The 18,054-nt window shown below is 41.3% G+C and overlaps 1 protein-coding gene across 12 annotated transcripts in view; it reads left to right on the plus strand.

Moving 5' to 3' along the window:
- Positions 1-15,568, plus strand: part of usp54b (ubiquitin specific peptidase 54b) — a 114,114-nt gene extending 98,546 nt beyond the window's left edge. For 10 of the 12 annotated variants that reach the window (XM_058406556.1, XM_058406554.1, XM_058406550.1 and 7 more), the window contains 6 exons: positions 5,000-5,177; positions 7,732-8,624; positions 8,835-8,956; positions 9,532-9,642; positions 12,124-12,213; positions 12,456-15,568. In XM_058406556.1, coding sequence (XP_058262539.1) covers positions 5,000-5,177; positions 7,732-8,624; positions 8,835-8,956; positions 9,532-9,642; positions 12,124-12,213; positions 12,456-12,527 — 1,466 coding nt within the window. In that variant the 3' untranslated portion in view covers positions 12,528-15,568. The remainder of the gene's footprint in view (positions 1-4,999; positions 5,178-7,731; positions 8,625-8,834; positions 8,957-9,531; positions 9,643-12,123; positions 12,214-12,455) is intronic. The other 2 variants (XM_058406557.1, XM_058406558.1) reach the window with 1 other exon arrangement.
- Positions 15,569-18,054: the final 2,486 nt, after the last annotated feature.

An 18,054-nucleotide genomic window follows, 5' to 3' on the forward strand; every position in this document is an offset into this window, starting at 1 on the left:
GGTGGTAGCTCAAGTGGTTAAGGCTTTGTAGATGGGTGGTAGCTCAAGTGGTTAAGGCTCTTTAGATGGGTGGTAGCTCAAGTGGTTAAGGCTTTGTAGATGGGTGGTAGCTCAAGTGGTTAAGGCTCTGTAGATGGGTGGTAGCTCAAGTGGTTAAGGCTCTTTAGATGGGTGGTAGCTCAAGTGGTTAAGGCTCTGTAGATGGGTGGTAGCTCAAGTGGTTAAGGCTCTGTAGATGGGTGGTAGCTCAAGTGGTTAAGGCTCTTTAGATGGGTGGTAGCTCAAGTGGTTAAGGCTCTGTAGATGGGTGGTAGCTCAAGTGGTTAAGGCTCTGTAGATGGGTGGTAGCTCAAGTGGTTAAGGCTCTGTAGATGGGTGGTAGCTCAAGTGGTTAAGGCTCTTTAGATGGGTGTTAGCTCAAGTGGTTAAGGCTCTGTAGATGGGTGTTAGCTCAAGTGGTTAAGGCTCTTTAGATGGGTGGTAGCTCAAGTAGTTAAGGCTCTTTAGATGGGTGGTAGCTCAAGTGGTTAAGGCTCTTTAGATGGGTGGTAGCTCAAGTGGTTAAGGCTCTTTAGATGGGTGGTAGCTCAAGTGGTTAAGGCTTTGTAGATGGGTGGTAGCTCAAGTGGTTAAGGCTCTTTAGATGGGTGGTAGCTCAAGTGGTTAAGGCTTTGTAGATGGGTGTTAGCTCAAGTGGTTAAGGCTCTGTAGTTTGGTGGTAGCTCAAGTGGTTAAGGCTCTTTAGATGGGTGGTAGCTCAAGTGGTTAAGGCTTTGTAGATGGGTGGTAGCTCAAGTGGTTAAGGCTTTGTAGATGGGTGTTAGCTCAAGTGGTTAAGGCTCTGTAGATGGGTGGTAGCTCAAGTGGTAAAGGCTCTTTAGATGGGTGGTAGCTCAAGTGGTTAAGGCTCTTTAGATGGGTGGTAGCTCAAGTGGTTAAGGCTTTGTAGATGGGTGTTAGCTCAAGTGGTTAAGGCTCTTTAGATGGGTGGTAGCTCAAGTGTTTAAGGCTTTGTAGATGGGTGGTAGCTCAAGTGGTTAAGGCTTTGTAGATGGGTGGTAGCTCAAGTGGTTATGGCTCTTTAGATGGGTGTTAGCTCAAGTGGTTAAGGCTTTGTAGATGGGTGTTAGCTCAAGTGGTTAAGGCTCTGTAGATGGGTGGTAGCTCAAGTGGTTAAGGCTCTTTAGATGGGTGGTAGCTCAAGTGGTTAAGGCTTTGTAGATGGGTGGTAGCTCAAGTGGTTAAGGCTTTGTAGATGGGTGTTAGCTCAAGTGGTTAAGGCTCTGTAGATGGGTGGTAGCTCAAGTGGTTAAGGCTCTTTAGATGGGTGGTAGCTCAAGTGGTTAAGGCTTTGTAGATGGGTGTTAGCTCAAGTGTTTAAGGCTTTGTAGATGGGTGGTAGCTCAAGTGGTTAAGGCTTTGTAGATGGGTGGTACCTCAAGTGGTTAAGGCTCTGTAGATGGGTGGTAGCTCAAGTGGTTAAGGCTCTGTAGATGGGTGGTAGCTCAAGTGGTTAAGGCTCTGTAGATGGGTGGTAGCTCAAGTGGTTAAGGCTTTGTAGATGGGTGTTAGCTCAAGTGGTTAAGGCTCTGTAGATGGGTGGTAGCTCAAGTGGTTAAGGCTCTGTAGATGGGTGGTAGCTCAAGTGGTTAAGGCTCTGTAGATGGGTGGTAGCTCAAGTGGTTAAGGCTCTTTAGATGGGTGGTAGCTCAAGTGGTTAAGGCTTTGTAGATGGGTGGTAGCTCAAGTGGTTAAGGCTCTAGGTCATTGACCGGAAGCTCAGGGTTCAACCCCCAGCACCACCAAGCTGCCATCATTGGGCCCTTGAGCAAGGCCCCTAATCTACTCTGCTCCAGGGGTGCCGTATCATGGCTGACTGTGTGCTCTTACCCCAACCTTCCAAGGAATGGATATGCAAAGAAAGAATTTTACTCTGCAATAATGTATATGTGACAAATAAAGACAATTTAACTTGAATTATTGAAAATGAATGCAGATTTTCTGCAGATTTGGGCTAAGATGTATCACATTCAGCCAAAGCCCACTTCAGTTCATGTGCACAAACATGAGTGCAGCTATCGTAGAAAGTAATTCCATACGTATCTTCACTGCTAGGAGTTTAAAAGCCTGTCAAATGCCAGAAATGTAAATGTGAATGCAAAAAAAAAAATCATGTGCTTAGCAATTTTGCCAAGTTGTTTTGTAAGAAAGCTGTAGCAAAATTAAACATTTTAGTTGCAACAAGCACAAAAAAGTAAGGATATTTGTGGTTATATGCAATGATTCGGAAAAACAACATTCTATAGACATTACATGTGCTGTAATCCTCCTTTGCCACCCTGTGTCTTATAACCTGGATGCACCACTGAAGCTGTTATATAATTAGTGTAGCCTTTTTTTTTTAACTAATAAAATACAGTACTAAATATTCAAGCTAAATTGGGCAATTACTTCAGGACGTTTATTTCAGGAGCCGCAGCAGATGGTCATAATTCCTTACTTTGTGGATGTGCTTCCTGCCACGGAGCTTAAGAGAAAAGCAATGAACTATTAAATTGTACAAAGGTAAACACCTGTTCATATTAATCTAATGCTATAGAAACGAATCCTTCGTGAGAAAGCACACGGTGAAGGCTTTGTGATCCAAATGGTCAGCTCCATTCTCTGTAACTGGGTGTAAATGTCTATGGGACTCTTAATTCATGCTACACAGAAATAGCGCACTTGCTGCCAGGTTCTAGCTACAAGCTAATATTTGTCTTGTCCTGATCAGGTTGTCCTGTTTTTAGCCTGGCTTTTCCACTCTGAATCCTGGTTCCAGCGTTTTGTTCACAGTACTGCATGATTAATTAAGCGAGAATCATTTTTTTAGCCAGGCAAAACTCTCCACCAAGCTATTTATACCACGCCCCACTCACAAACTGCTATCCAGGTCAGCAAACACTCCATGGCCCTCCCTGTTCTGCTCTGTGTGCGTGTGTGTGTGTGTGTGTGTGTGTGTTCTGCAGGGAAAGGGAAAAGCCAGGTTGTATAAATATAGCTTTTTGAAACCCTTGTCCTGCCTGTCTAGCAGTCTAAACCCTGTCAAAGTCATCCAGTTTTTAGGTGCTGAAAAGCTGATGCTTGGTCTCTGAGGTGATGATTTCAGTGTGGTGGAAATCTGTAGCTGGTTCTTTCAGATAAATGGCCCAGATTAAGGACTTCTGCTGTGACCTTGTAGTCCATAAGTGGTACTCTCTCTGCCACTCTCCCTCCCTCTCTGTCTCTGTCTGTCTGTCTGTCTGTCTGTCTCTTTTTTCATTCTGCCTCTTTGTATGTCCCTCTGTCTGTGCATCAGAGTGCTTGTTCCAGCTGTGCTCCTGCTTGCTGTGTGTGTGTGTGTTTGTATTGTGTAGTATGTAGTGTGTATGTGCTGCTGCTGGCCCAAACCCCTCCTGTCCTTCCTGTCCCCTCGTCTGCCTCTCTCTCAGCTCAGCATTGAGAGGAGAACGTCAGCAGCAGTTACACTGAATCAAAGAGCAGCTGGTGTTGAGCAGCCTTAAATGTACTGAAAATAGCACATTTATGAAAGGCAGAATTAATGATCTTTCAGGCTTAAATAAAACAAGTTTCAGGGAGCCATAGCAACACCCACATGCCATTTACCATGTAACAGCTGCAGACAGGAGAGCAACCATATCATCTTCTCTTAAAGATGTGGGAATAACCAACATGGGGCTGAAAAACGAAAACACAGAAACGTAAGGCTGCATAATAGATTAGATTTTAATTGAGCTTAGCTAGCATTAATAATGTTTGATAGCAATTTTACTGCCTTTATATTAATCGGTGCATTAAATTGTGCATTTTAATCTGGCGTGTAATTGGATACTGTGGTGGATTGTTGATTTGGTTCGATTTAGTATTTCTAAGATACATGCAATTAATGATTTTCTGTATGTTTATATGAATGTGTATAAACAAGCAGCTGTTTTAACCAGATGCTCTAGTGAATATAATTGATATAATACATTCCAATATGTGCTAGGGTATTTTTCCCCCATGGATGCCTCTACCAGGAGGTTTAGACCTGGCTGTATAGCTATCAAGTGAATGTGGGAAGTATTATCGCTGTCTATACTGAGCAGCTTCATCGACTGTTATTTTTACATTTTGAAATCAGATTATTGCAGAAAAGTTTATAGTAGAGAAAATATTATTTTACAATATCATTTCCTTCTTATGCTTCAGCTCAAAATATTGATTTCATGTGTTGTTATCCCTCCGCTACTAAGATTTTATTGATAGGGGTAATTATTGGGTGCCAATATTTCTGGAGTTGATGAAATGAAGAGCTAAAATGATTTTTTCCTCCTAAATTGGCTCAATAATCATGAAGGTTTATGATTTGAATATTGAGCAAGCGAATAGTGATCATTAGTTATCATGCAGCCTTACTGAAAAGGAGCAGAGGACAGTTTTCTTGGTTATTACTGGTTTCTCTCCTGTAGGGACATCAGGACAGCCTTGTGCTTCTCCATACCTTGTTTAATCTTACTTAACATGTCACCCATATGGGAAGGGTATGTTCAGTGAGCAAAACCCTGCACAAGAGCTTTACTCCAGATTTCTTCGTAGAGGAGATAAAATAGACATGCTTCATTTTCAACGGGTTTGCTATGAATTTATGGATGTTGTGATAAAAGTGTGCAAAGCTTTGCCTATTAAACACAGCCTAGGCCACGTTCTTGGGTGAAAGGTGGGCAATTTTCCCCTCACCTCCTCTCCTTTATTTAAAACTCTCTACTGTCGTTTCTATAACAAAGAAATGGTCTGCATGCGGGCCCCTCATAACTCAGCTCTTTCTTTTCCTTTTTCTTTTCTGCATTCCTTTTTTTCCTTTCCTCTTCTTTTTCTTTCTTCTTCTTCTTCTTCTTCTTCTTCTTCTTCTTCTTCTTCTTCTTCTGCTTTCTTTTCTTTCCTCTTCCCTTTTTGTTTTTTTTTTTTTTTACATTTGTAGCTAAACTAAGATTTTCCATGCATGAGGGCAGTGCTAACACTCATAGCAGGACTATGGCTGCTGACGCCAAGCTGCAAAAATGCATGAGGAGAGCTCGAGGCCTACAACAGCGCATTCAGCAGCAGCAGCAACAGCAAGAGCAGCCGCAGGAACCCGGCCGCCCACAGGGGCCTCGCAGGTACCTCCACTGTCTCCTCCCCCGTGTGTGTCCGGCTTATTGCCTGTCTGAAAACACTCAGCCTGCTCCCTTCTGTCTGTCTGTCTGTCTGTGTTTTCACCTGAGAAACAGATGCCAGTGGTTTGGAGATATATAGAGAGATGCTGGGTGTTCTTCTGTTAGCATGCCCCTAGATCATGTGCTTATGTTGCTTGTGTTTCTGCCATATTAACGGCACGAGAACTTGTTTCTGGAAGACAAAAAGATATTTTATATGTTTAATATTAATCTATTTGATGTAGTAGTTCTACAAAAATGTCACTGGACAGCCAAGAAATACACAGAAGACTTTCACTTCATTGAGATGTACTGTATCCCATAAATGCCTGTGAAACAAGTGCTGCATGGCTTGTAATTTGCATACTTGAACATGACTGGCTCCTCTATTCTATGATGTAATGTCTCTTGCCTGTCACGCCGTCAGTACTATTATTCAGTACAGATTATCCAGCTCCAAAGTTTTAACAAAACATTAATATACTTTTCACACTGTGTGGTAATTCTTATAGATTTATAGTTAAGTAATTAAGGTATGTTGATTCATTAAGATGCATTAATCAGAGCTTCTCTACTGTGCTTTCTCATCAACATTTAAGCACCAAAATAAAATGCTTAAATGTACGACAAATTATTATTAGTAGTAGTAGTAGTAGTAGTAGTATTTTTTATAAATATATAAAATAATATATATTAAGTAAAAATGAATAATTAATAATAATTATTATTATTTTTGTTTTTATTTTATTTTATTTTTTATTTACATATTATTATTATTATTATTATTATTATTATTATTATTACTATCATTATTACAATAGTGATAGGTAGGTAGTAGCAGGGGACACAGTGCCTTGCACCTCCAGGATTGGGGGTTTAGTTCTCGCCTTGACTCTCTGTGTGTGTAGAGTTTGCATGTTCTCCCTGAGCTTTTGGGCTTTCCTCCCTGGTCCAAAACCTTCCTTGTAGGCTGATTGGCATCTCTAAATTGTTACATGGTGTGTGTGTGTGTGTATGTGTGTGTGTGTGTGTGTGTGTGTGATTGTGCCCTGTGATAAATTGGCCCCCTGTCCAGGGTGTCCCCCACCTTGAATCTCCTAGATAGACTCCAGGCTTCCTGTGACCCTGTGAAGGATAAACATTTGTGTGTTTTTTAACTAACCCCTCATATACAATAACTTTAGTATCTTTTAGCATCTGTTGTGTAGATGAAAGCTTCTTAGTGGATTGGGGCTATAAGTAGGGTAAAGATTTCTGGTAAACTTAAGAAGCGGAGGTCAGCCACCCACGCTGCCAGCGCAGCTTAGTCTAGAGGACAGCACATCACTTTCAGCACTGTCGCTACTTTCATTACAGCCCTGGGCTTATTACTGAATCTGCGGTGCTTGCTGCCGCTCTTGTCAGACGATAGTCACACTACAGGGGAACCGGCACTGCAGTCTGCGGGGGGACGCTGCAGTGTGATCAATGGAGTGCAGTTATTTCACTCCCCGCTTTTTTTTATCGATCAGAAGTGCTGATGTGATATATGGGCTGACCTGGCCGAAGCCCCCTGGGTAATTAGCTAACGTGCTGCTTGAGGAGTATTTACAGGGAGTTGGTGCGCTAGCACATTCATCAGGAATGTTTGCACTCGTACTTCACTGACTGCACCAATCAACGCTGGAGCGTGCAGGCTAATTGAGCCGGCCTTTAGTACACTAGCATGCTCCTAAACGCTCCTTGTTAAACATGGCTTTTCTTCTTAGTCAAGCTTTTCTCTAACAAATCCTGAAAGGAAAGCTCTGAGCTTGGTTATAACAGTAAAATTGTCTTACTAACTTCAGTCTTTTGTGCATTGATCCATAATAATTAGCTCTGCCATTGCTTTATTAATGCTAGGAGCATCTTCTGAGCGCCTTATGAAGACAGAAGAGGAATCAAAATACAGACTTTGGCTTGTTTGGAAAATTTAAGGCCTTGTTTCGAGTGTGTGGAGATCATTCTAGAGGAAGCCCGCTATTCAGTCCTACTGATAAATGGACAGTAAAGCTTATAGGCATATTTATTTCCACTTTAAATCTTCTGCTTCATGTACTGGCTATTAAAATGATGTCAAGGTCATTCTGTGCACACTGTGCGTGTGTGTGTGTGTGTGTGTGTTTGTACGTATGTATGCCATGTTAACCGAGATGAAACTGCCTCAAGTCTCCTTGAGCTTGGTCTCTTGATGACAAAGTGCCTTATAAAATTGCCTTTGGCCACATCATAAATCTTTTTACAATTAACAACAAAACATGTGAGTATGGGTTTGGAAAGTGAACCCTTTCTTTTCAAGGTTTAATGGGTTTTACAAAAGACTACTCTTACATATCTCCTACATAAGTAATGAATGCAAAGTAAAAAAAAATAAGAATGTAGAATGATAAAAAGCACGATTTTCTAAAAAGTCTTGAATTGTTATGTTCTTTAGTAACCAGCTTCTGACATTGTCACTGTTGATGCCCCTGTTCGATTTTTTCTCCTTTCTTTTCGTCAGTGAACAGCCTGGCTCGGTCCAAATACTGCTGACAGACAATCAGGAGGAGGTGTGGGAAGTCAATCAAGACGCATCCCTTGGCTCACCGCCTCCTGCCCAGACGAAGCCACTCACCTCTAATTCACTAAAGTCACTTAACACTCCCCACACTCCCATACCTCAGCCACGCCCACAAGACCCTACTCAAGGAAGTGAGCAGTCACTGAAAGGCACAGATTGGGGTGGTGTGAAACTTTCCAGCATCCTGCAGGCCTCAGGCGGGCAGATCAGACCCATCCATAAGCACCTGGCCATCTCTCTGCCGTCTCTTCCTCTAGAATTCTGGGGTGTTCTGGATGAAGATGAAGAGCTTTGCCAGCACCAGCAGCCTTTAGCTTCCTCCTCTACATCCCCTGCTTCATCCCTGTGGAGAGGTACTTCTGACAGCCCACATCCTAATGTAGCAAACACGTTGCCTCAGTCTGAGAAGAGTGTACAGGAATACCCCAGAGCCCCAGTATGGCAACCCTTACGCAATCCTCCCTTCCCCGCCTCACCTGTGTTATCCCGCTCCAGCCCCAGACACGCCCCTGCTCCTGTCACAGCTCGTCATTGGTCCTCCTGGAGCTTGGACCGCCCTGATGCTGTGGTCACGCCCCATGAGACGCCACCAGATCAGAGCCACCTCATTAGACCCGCTGCTTCTCCACGCTCATATGGCTGGAGCGCTCCACCCCACAGTCCAATGAGCTCCAGGAACAAGAATATCAAAAAGTTTGCCAGCTCCCAGTTTGAGCCACAGCTGGGGGCTGAGGCTGCAGAGTACGAGGAGAAGGAGCTTTCAGAGCTGGACTCGCTGTACCAGGCTAGTCTGCGCGCAGGCCGGCGTCTTAGCCCAGCTGCTGGAAAACCAGGTATGTCTATCATTTTTTTTGCCATGGTCTGTCTTTTGCTTATATTTATTCTATAACTATCATCTATACATGACATGACATGACATATATACATATAGGTTTGGGATTTTTACATATGTGACTTCCCAGACCCGCTTTGTGAAACAGGACAGTTCTGTATTAGTGCACAGAGTGTATTGTGCTGTGTTGTAATTTGCTTGCCTTGTTCAGTGACTCCTGCAGCGCGGCAGCTCCTCTCTGGGGTGGGACGCTCACAGACCCCCACGGCTGAGCTGGAGAGAACTGCATTTGGAGCACCAGGCACTCGCAGCTCCATTGCACACACAGACATGGTGAGACATTCACACATGACACCCTTTCCAATCTGTGGACATCTATACATGTTTGTTTCTATCCACCTGTTGTTGTTTTTTAATTCTAAATTCATAATAATTTGTAATGGTGCATAAGAGAAATGGTCATGCCAAAAATCTATATGGTCAGTACACTAACAGTTAAAAGCACACATTTTCTCAACTGTAACTATTTTACATGGTTTTATATTAATAATAATAATAATAATAATAATAATAATAAAAAGGAGAAGAAGAAAGAAGACAAATATCAGAAGATTAAATATCAAGAGAAAGTGCTGAATAAATCAGACATTTGCGAATGGATCAAAAACATTTTGTTTTGTCAACATTTTGGAAATACAAGCAGCTATCAGAACAAACACATCTGAAATTCAATAATGGACTTAAATGGTGCACGAGAAAGCAATTAGCATCCCTCAGTGGGTAATTTTACTTAAGTTAATTCAGGTGACTTTGCATCCAATTTTATTTCTTTTTCTTTTGTATTTTTCCTTGTGTGGAAATTTTTCCTTGTGTGACTCTAGTGTGTGCACGTGTTTTTCTCCGTCTAGCCGGTGGATGATCAGCAGTATGATCCCGATCACCTGCGCCGCATCGCACGCAGTCTGAGTGGGACCGCAGTTGGACGTAGACAGGACCGACTTGCTGTCTCACGCAGCTTTGTATGTATCCATACACACACACACACACACACGCATACACACACACTTGCATACATTTCTAAAATATACCATACGATGGTGCAGCGACTTGAATCTCAGCTCAGCCTACTCACTACAGTAATTTAGGTTTCATTTGAAGCAGGGGCTTAGTGTAGCTTATTCATAGCTAAGATACAGAGGAGGATAGCACAGGTGTTTAAACTGTCTTAGAGGTGTCAGGCTATTAGAGGGACTGTGAGAGGAGGGAAAGGGATATGAGCTCTGGAAATCTGACTCTAATGCTATCACATCACTTGTGTGTGTTTATGTGTGTGTGTGTGTGTGTGTGTGTGTGCGCATGCACATTCTGCCTGTTACCTGCCAATCACATTTTCTCACTTAGACACCCCGTGTGCTGTGTACATACTATTTAATCACACTGTGATTAAATCACATTTAATCACATACAGTGATTATGATTAGAAAATATGAACCATGATACTACTGTGATTACTGAGGTGTGTCATGATGTGCCATAGTTACAGCTTTTTCATTGCTAACGACGTTTACTTCGTTAGCAATATAAGTGAAAATAAGTGCTGTAGCTGGTACATACCCAATCATTACTGCTTTTATCACATATTTCTTTTACAGTAACTCAACTTTCAGTTTTTTCTTAGTCTTTTTTTAATAGTGTTTACTAGAGAAGCAAGGTTTATTTCATTACAATTTTCTTTAAAATACAAAGTTTGCAATATAAAAGTGTTTCTAGACCTACATTAGTCATATACAGTACACAGTAGTGACTTAGGGGAAAAAACAACCCCATATTTCACATTACTGCCATGTAGACTGTAACTGATTGACGATGATATCAGGAATCGGTAGAAGATACCGTCTACTGAAACAGCTATTCAGTTTAAATGCCAGAAAATGTTTCTGTATCTTTAAGACCTTTAGACATGACAAGCAGCTCATCTCTCTTGTCTGCTTCACCTGTCTTTCTCTGCTTCGTGTATCAAGGGTCAGATTTCCTGCTTAACACAGCTTTCGATGCAGCAAAAATCATTTGCGAGGTAACCATAGTAACAGCAATGCTACAGATAGCACGTGTCCGACAAGGATTATGCCATTATTTTCAGCCTCCAGGCTACAGATCAAGGATAGAAAACATTTGACCAGAAATAAAACCAAAGGATGGTTGGGGGGGGCAATAAAGTTTCAACTCAGAAGCAAGCAACGACTGCAAGTATTTTTAAACCAGACTATTCAGAATATATATAATATTTCAAACAAGGTCCCAAGGCTAAAAAATGTCCAAAATATATAATAAAAAATTGATGTTAGTGTAATATCCTTGTGACCTTTTGTGAAATATACCATCAAGGACCCTAGTATTTTGTGCAATATGGAAAAACAGCAGCTGTTAGCTGAATTTCAGACCACCATTATTTTAATTAAGATAAATACATTATTTGTTATTATTAATTTTAATTAAGTGTAATAATAGTTAATTTATTATTTATTCATATATATTGATATTAATATATTAATAATAATTACATTATAATACATTATTAATAATATGTAATAATTAGTCTATTATTATTATTGTTATTATTATTACTATTATTGTTATAATTATTGTTGTTGTTGTTATTGTTATTATTATTAGTAAGGAATACAATAATAATAAATAAATAGCCCAGTCCTAGAACACCTTCTGAAAACCCTGTGCTCCAATGATGCTATCGATAACACCAGTAAATTTCAAAGTGTCATAAAGCTACATGCATAGTTTTGGAGTTGTCCACTATTTGTCCTGGAAATTAGCTCCGCCCACAGCTAGAACGGCTGTATCCCAAACAGCAACTTACAAAGCATTTGTAGTTTCAGCAGGTTTAGCGGTTTGTCAGTGTTTCAGTGTTTTCACTGCAATTGCAATTTGGCCCTCAGGCAGCAGACGGCTCTAAATAAGAGAAACTGCTCTTCTAAATGCCCCATAGTACACACAAAGCATAATCTACAGATTAAACCAGCTGCTATAATGCTAGTATCTCGGGGTGGTGTATACTATTATGTTTTAATGTCACGATTACTGGTGAATACGATGTGTTCCTTCTATCACCACATCTGTCACTGTCAGCATCGTGCACTAATGTGTTCGATATGGCTTACACTCCAGACATATTGTGACAAATCGACAGCCTGTGAGGGCTTTTACCCAATGGCGCTCTCTACATACACGCAAAACACACAGGCAACACATACTGACTGTCATTCTGACTTATACTGCCATCCTGTGTCCACATCCTATAACCATCACTCATGTCCACTCACTGTAATAAACCTTTAATAAATACTATGAATGTTTTAACTCGCATTTGTCCCTCTTCTTCCATCACTGTCTCACAGCCTGTCTGTCTGCTACATGTGTATACCTTGCATGAGGAACACTTAACATCATGTCACACTTCTCACCCATGTCTCTCACTCATGCAGTCCTCCTGTGTGTCCATCAGTCCATCATGCCTTCCATCTTTCCCATTTCTATTCACTCGCCTCAGCCTGGGTCTTGTGGGATCGCCCAAGGTAAAACTCATTTCTACACCTCCATGAACTTTGAGACACCGCTTTCCGATTACTAATGCTGTTTTTCATTGCATTCAGTCTCATTGTCATGATTCTGTTCAAGACCGTCCTGTCCTGATTTCTGCTTCTTGATATTGAGTTGTTGCTGTTCTTCTGCGTATTTTTGAGGTGCAACCTTCAACTCGCTTTCAGTCCTGTTCTTCACACTTGACCCTCCTCCTTCTCATCCTCCTCCCTTGCAGGACGTGTCCAGAGGGTCGCCAAGTTTCTGGCTGTGTCTAACCGGGGTCAAGCTCAGTCCAGTCCACCAGTGAAATGTGACAGAGCTGTGCCACTGGAGTCCTGGGCAGTTGGTGTCCCAGGCCCATCTGTAACACCCTTCATCTTTATGATCCCTGCAAGGATCCCTGCACATACAAATAAGTAATTGCTAGAATGTTGTAACAGAGATTAATCCCAGTTTCCCTAGCTTTTAGCTACACTAGCCCGCTGGAGCACTAGCAGCTCTGGAGGGCTGGATCCCTCTTGAAGCCCAAACTCCTCCTGTAGCTCTAGCCCCGCCTCTGTTTCTCAGATCGTGATGGGCTCCCATCATTTCCTTTATTCATGTGGCGTGTTGCCTACTGTGTCTTCCTTAACTATCTCCTCTCTTTAACTTGTTTCCCATTCAGAGTGTGGTGGGCTGCTCTGCCTTTTTCAGTGTTCATGTATAATGGATCTGGGTCAGCCTCCTCTTCCTGCCTCTGTCCTGCATAGCAGTGATTTAAAGTGTGTTAAAGCGCGTTTCCTTCCTGTCCGCAGCATGGTGAGGGGAGGGATAGAGCTTATTTTCTCCCTTGTTCAGTTCACTGTTTGGGATAATGTGATGGACTGAGTAGCTTTGTGTGTGGGTGTGTGTGTGTGTGTGTGTGTGTGTGTGTGCGTGTGTGTGCGTGTGTGTGTGGCGCTAACAGCATGCTGTGGTACAAGAAAGGCTCTGAGCCTTGGCCCTCCCGCAGCGAGCCGTCCTACCCCGAGCACTTAACTTAATTAAACGCACTGCGTGGAGCTGCAAAGCCGGCGAGATCCAGCAGCATCCTGGATAACTTTTCAATATCTCTGAGGTCTATTTAGCTACTGCACATGATTAACATTTGTGTGTGTGTGTGTGTGTGTGTGAGACTCTATTTAACACTTAGTTAGGCCAAATGTCCTCATGATGATATAAAATACAGCATTGACGGTATGAAGATATTAAAGATCGTGTGGACATTTGGTCGTCTTATTTTTCAATATGAATGCAGCTTTTCTTTGAAAAACGAAAAAAAAGTGGAAAAAAATATTTCCTTTTGGGTACTGAAGTTAAGGTTAGGATTACGTTTAGATGTAGCATAGCATTATTTAGCTATAATACTATACAAGTTAATGGAAATAACCCACTTTTGTGTGTGTGGGCAAGAGTGTGGGGGAGGCCATCCATCTACAGCAACGCCCAATGTAAAAACCCACCATGAGCTCAAGCATACCCGCCACAGCGTATCCTTCCCTCTGACATTTTTAAAGGAGTTCCTTTTCTTTCACTCTTGTTTTAGACTCACTTTTTTTGTATGGTGATGGACAAGTAGCTCATAGTTTGTACTGATTTATTGACTTACGCACATACTTACACACCCTGTAAAAAAAAAAAGACAGAGAGAGAGAGAAAATGGTGGAAGGAGCTGTACTTGTTTTTTTTTTGTGTGTGTGTGTGTGTGTGTGTGTGTTGTTTTTTTGTATTTCTTCATTTCTCGGCTCTGGCGCTTGGTCAGAGCCCGCATGTATCCGTGCAGCCCTAGTGTGGAGAGCGGACGGGACTAACTCGACCTTTTCTTCCTCTTGTATGGGCATTCCCTGTAGCACACACCTGTTTTCTGTCTAGTGTTACAGGCAAAGACTGCTTCACTCCTTTTGACTGAATATACACTAATCAATGAATTTATTGTAAAGGAAAAAAAAAAAAAAAAAAAAAAAGTATGAAGACTATGAAATACTTACAAATTATCCAGAGGAATGGAGAAACTCTACTTTATGACGTTATGGAATGTTAATTCATTTTAGTGGTTCTAGTTACTATCTGCATTAAGACGAGTATAGTACACTTCAGAAGTGTAAAGCTGGAGTCAAACTGCTCTTTGAATTCTATTGACAGTTCTCCCATTTGTATAGGGAGATATGCCAAGTTAAGCTTTCTTTCTATTTCTTTTGTAACCTGCATTGACACTGATAACGTAGCTATGAGGCTGAAACAACGTAGTCGAGTATCTGTAGTAAGTACATCCGGCCTAGAGACGGGTCACAGTCATTCCATCTAGTTTTAGAAAGCGTTTCTTTCGACTCACTTCTAACACACAAAGTTAAAGAATGTCTGGCCCTGCTAGCTACTCAAATGTAGCCGAAATAACTTGAAGCCCTTAGAACTGTTCCAACGATTTATGGACGTTTTGCACAAAAAAAGGTACTTTAAGGTACTTTATGCTATGAGCATATATTGTAATATAAAGAAATAATTATTAAAAAAATTGTAACAACCTTTGATCAATGGTCTACAGAAGTTGGGTATCGAAGTAGATTGACCTTGCAAGCGTGTAACCCATTGGTCATAATCGTGCATTGTTACTATCTAATTACTTTCACATTAAAAAGTAAGCACTAAATGCTTAACTACAGATTGATTCAATTTCTTCTTCTTCTTTTTTTTTTGGTTTGTATTTCATTCAGAATTTATTTAAGTGTTTCTCAACCAAAGATTGGCACTATTATTATAAAGCTCGCCCATGTTACAAATTTTTTAATCCACCTTTTTCATCTAAAGGGTGTTTGAGAATGTAGCAGTGGTGGTGCACGAGTATGCTATGCAACAAATCGCACTCTCCTGAACAACCAGCAAAGAGTCAGACTGGGACAAAGCCGTGTGTGTGTGTGTGTGTGTGTGTGTGTGTGTGTGAGAGAGAGAGAGAGAGAGAGAGGGGGAGAGAGAGAGAGAGAGAATGTGTGTGTATGTGTGTTCGTGGGTGTGTGTGTGTGTGAGAGAGAGAGAGAGAGAGCGTGGGTGTGTGTGTGGGTGTGTGTTCCTCCAGACCTCCCTGGTTTTTCCTTTAACTAAGGATGAAAGTGATTTCTTGCCGAATCGTTAAATATGTACATATTAATGTCTGTATGAATATCAGCCTTTGAATGCCAGCTGTAGCCAGAGAGAGATGGATTTTTTGAAGATGAAAAATCATTTCAATGGTTTTTCCTGTTCGGGACTCATTTGTAAATGCTTGGGGCTGAGGGAACTTGTATTTTTGCAATAAAGTTATTACCAATGCACTCCAGCAAAGGGTGCTGCACAACCGCCTGCTGTGTCTGTGAGTTGTCTGTTCATCATCATTATTACTCCTGTCTGCTCGTAATAAATAACCGTAATTAGCCCACTCAGGTAGACAACAACACAAGACTAGAATATGATGTGGCTTCATTGAGATGGTGTGGTGTCACATATCAGACGGTAGGTGAAAATAACATTAAGGAATGTTCTGCAGTGTCAGTGATACCACTCTTCATTCCTTTTTTTTCTGTGAAATCCAGCATGACAGCGGTGTAAAATCCAGTAATAAAACAATGAAGAGCTGGGCTGCAGGGAAACAGCGCCACACTGTGGCTTCTTTTTTTTTTTTCTCAATGTCTTTCTGTGTAAACTCCTCTGTACCAGATGTTTCAAAAGCAAACCCCCCAGGATACATTTCTGGCATCCCTTATACAGAGTGACTTCCATTTTTATCTAATGTTTTTTTGTTTGTTTTGTTTAAAGCAACTGAGGTCCCCCTTGCTCAGGGGGACCTGGGATTTAAACTCACAACCTTCTGATCAGTAGTCCTAACACTTTAACCACTAAGCTACCATGTCCCCCAGCCCAGAGATGCTTGGGGTGTATGTAAACAATATCTTAGAAGAGCTTATTTGCATATTGCAGCCTGAAAACCGATTTCACTGTAAAGTCAATATATACACTACTGCTCAAAAGATTGGGATCACTCAAAAAATGTATTGTTTTCCAAGGAAACACACACGAAATTAGTCTGAATAGAAGATATAGCAAAATAACAGGACATGCTGACATGTCAGAGTTAGAAATAATGATTTCGATGGAAATGATGAATGTTTTATTCAAACTTTGCCTTGGTCAAAAGAAAAAAAAAAACCCACCTTTTGCAGCAGTTACAGCCTGGGCAGTCTAGCGGTCAATTTTCCAAGATAATCTGATGAGATTTCACCCCATGCTTCCTGGAGCATCTCCCACAAGATGGATTGGCTGATGGAGTCTTCCTCTGTAGCTGAAATCAAGCTGAAATATGCAAGTGATCCCAAACTTCTGAGCGGTTGTGTATGGTGCAGATCCACCTGTGGCTTCTACCTGAAGAATTTTTTCTTGTTTTCAATTCATTAAATTGTTTTTATTTTCCGCAATATCAAAAAATTAACATCTACATAGACTGTTACAAGGACCAGGACACAGTGTGGAGGGATCTTTTCATTTTATTGTCTGTACCACTTATCTAATCTATCCTCTGAGACCACGAGGAGCCTGTGAGCCTCTCATCGGGCATCAAGGCAGGATACACCCTGGATGGAGTAAATTCTTTCTCCACATATCCCAACCTTAGAGGTTGGGGTCAGAGCACAGGGTCAGCCATGATGCAATGTGGGGGGATCTGTTATAAGAAAATAAATCGATGGCTGGCACAAGAGGAAGAAAGAAGCAGACACAAATGCAGAGAGAGTTTACTGGAAACATAAACAGTCAAACAAATCCAAATCGTGAGCCAAGCTCGTAATCTACAAACAAGCGAAAGAGCAGGTGATTATTAAGAGGACTAATACTGGAGTGAAAATTCAGGGACAAACCTAGAGACCTACAGATCAAACCCAGGTAATACCCGTAATACACAAAGAACAGTTTGGAGATATCAGGTGTAAACACACTCATATTACTTCACAATGTGAGGGTGGAGCTATAGCCTGTATATACTGTGAGGTGATTGTGTACAGGTGTCTGATTAGAAGTCAGGTGAGCGAGAACATGGGTTCTGGGAAATGTAGTCCACTATGGCCATATTATTAGGTTGTGTTGTATTTTGGGAAACAGAGTTTCGGAGTTCCGTGTGAAAGCAGGAGTTGACCTGATAATGAGATGGTGATGTGATACACGCTGGTGTGAAGTAACGTTACACCCAGTGGGTTGAGTTTCTTCCTCTCTTTCCACAGCAATTTGCCAAAGATTACAAATTTCATAGTTACATTTAACCCTTTTTACCAGTACAGAGAGAGCAGAAATAGATATCACCATTTACTTTGAAGATAGGAATATTTGTGTGAAGAAAAGAAAATTCCTATATCAATTTTAAATGAAATGCTTTTTATGATTGTAAAATGAAATATAATAAAATAAAAATATATAATCAAATTAAATAGAGTCAAACAGTGGGAATTGCAGCTCTGATGGGGAAGTGATAACTCAGTGGTTAAGGCTACTGGTCTTATTGATTGAAAGGTCATGAGTTCAAATCCCACCACTGCTAAGCAGACACTGCTGGGTCCCTGAGCAAAGCCCTTAACTCTCAAATATACTCTGTAACTCAGTTGTACACTAATCAGGTATAACATTATGAGCAGTGACAGGTGAAGTGAATAACACTGATGATCTCCTCATCATGGCACCTGTTAGTGGGTGGGATATATTAGGCAGCAAGTCAACATTTTGTCCTCAAAGTTGATGTGTTAGAAGCAGGAAAAATGAGAAAGCGTAAGGATTTAAGCGAGTTTGACAAAGGGCCAAATTGT

Source organism: Hemibagrus wyckioides, linkage group LG13 (assembly GCF_019097595.1).
Source record: "Hemibagrus wyckioides isolate EC202008001 linkage group LG13, SWU_Hwy_1.0, whole genome shotgun sequence".
NCBI classification, from domain to species: Eukaryota; Metazoa; Chordata; class Actinopteri; order Siluriformes; family Bagridae; genus Hemibagrus; species Hemibagrus wyckioides.